We start from the raw sequence: 4,870 nt of genomic DNA on the forward strand, positions 1-4,870 counted from the left end.
CCATTGCCTTCTCCATCAGAGAAAGCAGAGCTTTGTAAAAATGACCCTCTAGATTACCATCTGTTCTCAGTCATTCCACAAACATGGGTTAATTGAAAAAAAAAATGACAAGTCCCCACCCCCTAGTTTACCTCTTCTGTCTTGTTAACTTGCTGGAATATGGAATATGTTAACTTGCTGGAATATGGAATATGCAATTTAGGACCTGCCTTTGTTATGATTCATTCATGACCCTGGCCAGGCAAAAGCTTCCCTGGATGCTCCCACAGACACTGCACTGTCTTTAAAAGGCACACAGAGCAGCCAGAGCTGCAGAGAGGCTGAGACAAACTCAGGAATCAGCAGCTCTCAGGCTGAAGCTGGCGACCTCGCCCCTCAACATGAAGGTCTCTGCAGTGCTCCTGTGTCTGCTGCTCACAGCCACCCTCTGCAGCATCCAGGTGTTGGCTCAGCCAGGTAAGCTCCTCTCTCTGCGGGAAAACTGATCACTGCCTTCACTGTCAGATCAGCAAGAATCTTCAGAGACTTGCTGCGAACTCCCTCATTTTAAAGATGGGAAAATGGGTTTCATGAGTGGACAAGAAGAGCCTCAACCTCACAATCAGAGCAAGAGACAGAACTAGAAACCCAGGCCACTAAACTGGTCCCCCTGTTCTTTCCTGACATGAACATTGAGAGCAATGTTGTGTCCATCCATGATCTGGGTGCCCTCGCTTGTTTGAGGATGGGGCCACATGAGAAAATGACTTCTCTTACTAGGGGCATAGAGAGGGTTTTTGTCCGTGATGGAGAGAAAAAATAAATCTTTTGATTGTACACCCCAGATTGTTACTGGACTCCAAGACAACCTTTAAGATCAATGGTTACAGGAAGGGCATGAGGTCTCAGGGGAATCTCTCAAGATGATGTGTTTTGATTCTGTTTGGGAAAAATATCTATATGTTTGTACATAACTCATGTTTTCACCCTCTGATGACTTAGATTTACTGTATGTATCAGTCTGAATAAGGCAATGCACACTGGGGTAACAAGCAAACCTAAATTATCAGTGGCTTAACACAACAAAGGTTAATTTTCTTACCTATACTGAACATCGATAATGTATTGGCTAGAGCTTTGACTTCATATACTCAGGATTCTGGATGGATGGAGCAACTGATGGGAATATTACTGCTTAGTGTAATGAAAGAAAAGAAAGATCTCAAAGGTCTTGCACTGGCAATTACAAAAACTAGCTTAGAAATGGCATTTGTCACTTCATCTCCTCACTTTTGGGTCAAAATTAGTTAATGGTTCTAATCAACCAAGAGTGGCAGAGAAATGCGAGTCTATCATGTGTCCAGAAAGCAGAGAATGGAGAATATCTGGTGGATGGTATTATGACTTTGACACAGCTACATAACTCTTTGTAAAGAGAAAGTTGGAGTGTATGGCATTGACCAAGCTTTTTCCAAATCCTTGCCTGTAGCAATGGGTCTCTATTGCATAGCTGGGGACACCTATCAACGGCAGAGGTACAGGATCTCAGAGCAGACAGATTCTGCCTCCATCTCTTACATTTCTTTGCCTTCTCTTAAATTTCCTTCCTTACAAAGTCATGCTTAAAAATTGTCTACATATCATTAGTGCTCATGCTTTCTGTTCACTTCTCCCCCAATTCAGCTTCTATTCCAACCATCTGCTGCTTTAATATGTCTAAAAAGAAGATCTCCATTCAGCGACTGCAGAGCTACAGAAAAATCACGAGCAGCAAATGTCCTCAGAAAGCTGTGATGTAAGTAGACAAAGCTTACCCTCTCCCAGTCCCAAACTTCATTTCTGGGGGAGAGAGTTCTTGAAGCAACACTAGAGCTACCTGGAACTCTGCACTGAGTTTCATCTCTGCAATCCAATCCATGAGTTTTCACAACAGGAAATTTTCACTCTAGCTCTCTATGTGGATGTTTGTTCAGATCATCCCAGTTCCCTTGAGTCAAGAGCAAGGATGGCTCCACTGATTCATCACAAGCAGCCACTCACCATCAGCATCCCACCCTTCCTCTCTCCCCTCCCCTGCTCCCTCTGCAGGCCCTTTATCCCATGGCAGATGGTTCTGGAAGGTTTAGGATTAAACAAGCACACTTTTCAAAGAGGATCCTTAATATTTTCTTCTCTCCCACAGATTCAACACCAAACAGAACAAGAAAATCTGTGTCGATCCCCAGGAGAAGTGGGTCCAGAATGCCATGGAGTACCTGAACCAAAAATCCCAGACTTTAAAGTCATAAATATTCACCTTAAAAAGAAAAAAAAATTCACCTTTTAAAGAGCCTCAAAAGGCTTGGTTCACTTTTCGGTTCTTCCTAAGATGTATTCTGAGATAATCACAACTTCATCCTAAAAGTAATGGCTTTTATTTAATAATGAAACATGTATGTTTTATTTAAAACATACTCCCTTTAAGTTATTAAAGCTTTTAAAAGTTCTCCACCATTAATTTTTTGCTATTTTTAAAATGGAAAGCTTTGGTTGGCTCCCTTTCCTTCAGTGAACCCCAATTTAATCCCCTGCAAAGGATGAGGAATGTTGTCTCTTTCCCCCTTACCTCCCTGGAATCTTGTAAGGGTCCTGGCAAGGATCATCAAAAGGACAGTGTTTTGTATTTTTAAGAAGATGTAGCTCAAGGAAAGAGTGGGATGAATTGAGAGAATAGCATGGAAACATGTACATTACCATATGCAAAATAGATAGCAAGTGAGAATTTGCTGTGTAGAACAGGGAACTCAACTCAGGGTTCTGTGACAACCTAGAGGGGTATGATGGGGTGGGAGACGGGAGGGGAGTTCAGGACGGAGGGGGCATATGTATACCTGTGGCTGATTCATGTTGATGTGTGACAGAGGCCAATACAGTATTGTAGAACAATCATCCTCCAATCATTGCATTTTGTTCTATACTTCTCAATATTCTACAATGATAATCTCTGATAATTAAAAAAAAAAAAAAGAAGACATCACTCTCGTAAAGCAAAGGTTTATGAGACTCATAAATGTTAAATGGAAATGCATGTTATTTTAGGAATTTATAAAAATACATTTTTATTACATTCTGTGGTTGTACTTTTTGTGGGGAACCCACATTGATCTGAGAGGGAGAAAGATAGGAGAAGGGATGAGAGGTATGGTTATGGAGGGGGGACTGTGTTCCTGAGACATGGTCTTTTGGTGCTGCTGATTTTGAATGAGATTCAGGGCAGGAGGCGGGGTTGGGTGTGAAATGGAGACAACCAGACAAAACCTTTCCATCCCTCTACTTCCCAGGCTCCCAGAGAGGTTTCCCAGACCCCTAGTACTTCAGTCTCTTATTCAGCAGGACCCTCACTACCATTCCTTTTCTGGTCAGCGCCATGCTTGCCCCAGATTTTTCTCCCGTGATCCACTGTAGCCTGTGATACCCTCCCCATGCCTGCTTTATTTCTCTGATCATCCTCCTAGCCAGGATAAATAGAAAATAGACACCATGAAGTCAGATAATCCTTGACAAGAGGTTTATTTAGACTAAAGTTTTATGACCACTTAAGGAGGATTCATCGTGGAACTTAAACTTGGTCTTCACGGATGGAAAAGTACGGGGGCTCTTTGAGAGGCTTTTTGAGTGGTTCAGATGGTAAAGAACCTGCTTGCAATGAGGGAGACCCGGGTTCAATCCCTAGGTTAGGAAGATCCCCTGGAGAAGGGACTGGAAACCCACTCCAGTTGAAGAAGGAATTCATAGGGCCTGGGCCCCGTCTTAGGCCTGTTCATGCTGATCCTGCTCAGCCACCTCTCCAACGGACTCTGGACTCTGTGCTTAGTGCCTATGGAAATGACAAGAGAAGGATAAGAACCCCTCTGGACAGGGGAATCTTGAAGATCACATCCAGGTTATTCATCGCCTGAGAGAAAACATACTCTAATCACCCCTGCCTCCGGGCAGGTCATAAATTCTTTCTGTATCTATCGGAGTGTAACCTCAGGCTTATTGATTATTAACTGTTTGAACACCGAACACTTGATAACACTTGAATAATGGGGTTATTGTGACTGTATTTACCCTTCCTTTGTTTTATGTAAGTCTCAAGGAAATTGGGGTGGTGGGTTTGGACACGTACACATGAGGTATAAAAGATTTTCACAAATGCTGGTCGGGGTCCTTGGCTAACAGGAGACTCTGCGTTGGGCCCAGCGGTGTAATAAACTGCACTCCACTATCTGCATTGTCCTTCTGAGTGAGTTTGTTTCCCGGAACGTGTGGCTACAACATTTGATGCGTTGGCTGGGAGACTCCTCGCTTTGAGGAGACAGGTCTCATCTGAGGCCACCCTGCGGTTTTGTAGCTTGAATCTCCTAGAGGGGGGAAGGCACCTAGCCCCTCTGGAAGAATTCGGCCTCTCAACCCCCGGTTTCTTCGCTTTGGCCGATAGTGAATAGCAGCAAGGGAACTGAGCGCTCAGGTGGGGAGGAGCCCCCCTGGTAGGGTGGAAGAGGGGGCCTGATCACCGCCCTGGGAGGGACCAGAAGGGAGACGCATAGGAAACTGGTTTAGGTTGGCGACAATAGCTGCTCAGCACTCAGGTCGACGGCCCTGCCAGGGATAAAGAAAGGGAGCTTAGGGTTTAAGAAAGCCAGTTAGGAGATGTGTCCACACTGTCTTAGGGAACGTGCCGAGCTGTCGCCTACAGGGTTTTAGAAAGAGGATATAGATTTCCGCGTGCTCGTATTCTGCCCTCCCCTAGGAGGTACCCATCTGCTGTGTGACCCATCAACACCCCTGCCAGTGGAAACAGGTAGATTGGCTTCTTGGGAAGGCCCTGGGACGTGGGAATCCAGAGGTAAGAAAATGGGAGGAAGTG

At 44.6% G+C, this 4,870-nt stretch overlaps 1 protein-coding gene across 1 annotated transcript; it reads left to right on the forward strand.

Moving 5' to 3' along the window:
- Positions 1–329: 329 nt before the first annotated feature.
- Positions 330–2,783, forward strand: LOC102271445 (eotaxin). The gene is made up of 3 exons (XM_005899693.3): positions 330–456; positions 1,663–1,774; positions 2,162–2,783. Exons 1-3 carry the CDS (start codon positions 381–383, stop codon positions 2,265–2,267), a joined length of 294 nt encoding a protein of 97 aa, XP_005899755.1. The 5' UTR covers positions 330–380; the 3' UTR covers positions 2,268–2,783.
- The last annotated feature ends 2,087 nt before the right edge of the window (positions 2,784–4,870 follow it).

This window comes from Bos mutus, chromosome 19 (genome assembly GCF_027580195.1).
Source record: "Bos mutus isolate GX-2022 chromosome 19, NWIPB_WYAK_1.1, whole genome shotgun sequence".
NCBI classification, from domain to species: domain Eukaryota; kingdom Metazoa; phylum Chordata; class Mammalia; order Artiodactyla; family Bovidae; genus Bos; species Bos mutus.

Coding starts and splice junctions, on each gene's coding strand:
- LOC102271445 (XM_005899693.3), top strand. CDS start 381: ATGAAGGTCTCTGCAGTGCTCCTGTGTCTGCTGCTCACAGCCACCCTC. Junction 457..1,662: donor CCAGGTGTTGGCTCAGCCAG/GTAAGCTCCTCT, acceptor CCCCCAATTCAG/CTTCTATTCCAACCATCTGC. Junction 1,775..2,161: donor TGTCCTCAGAAAGCTGTGAT/GTAAGTAGACAA, acceptor TCTCTCCCACAG/ATTCAACACCAAACAGAACA.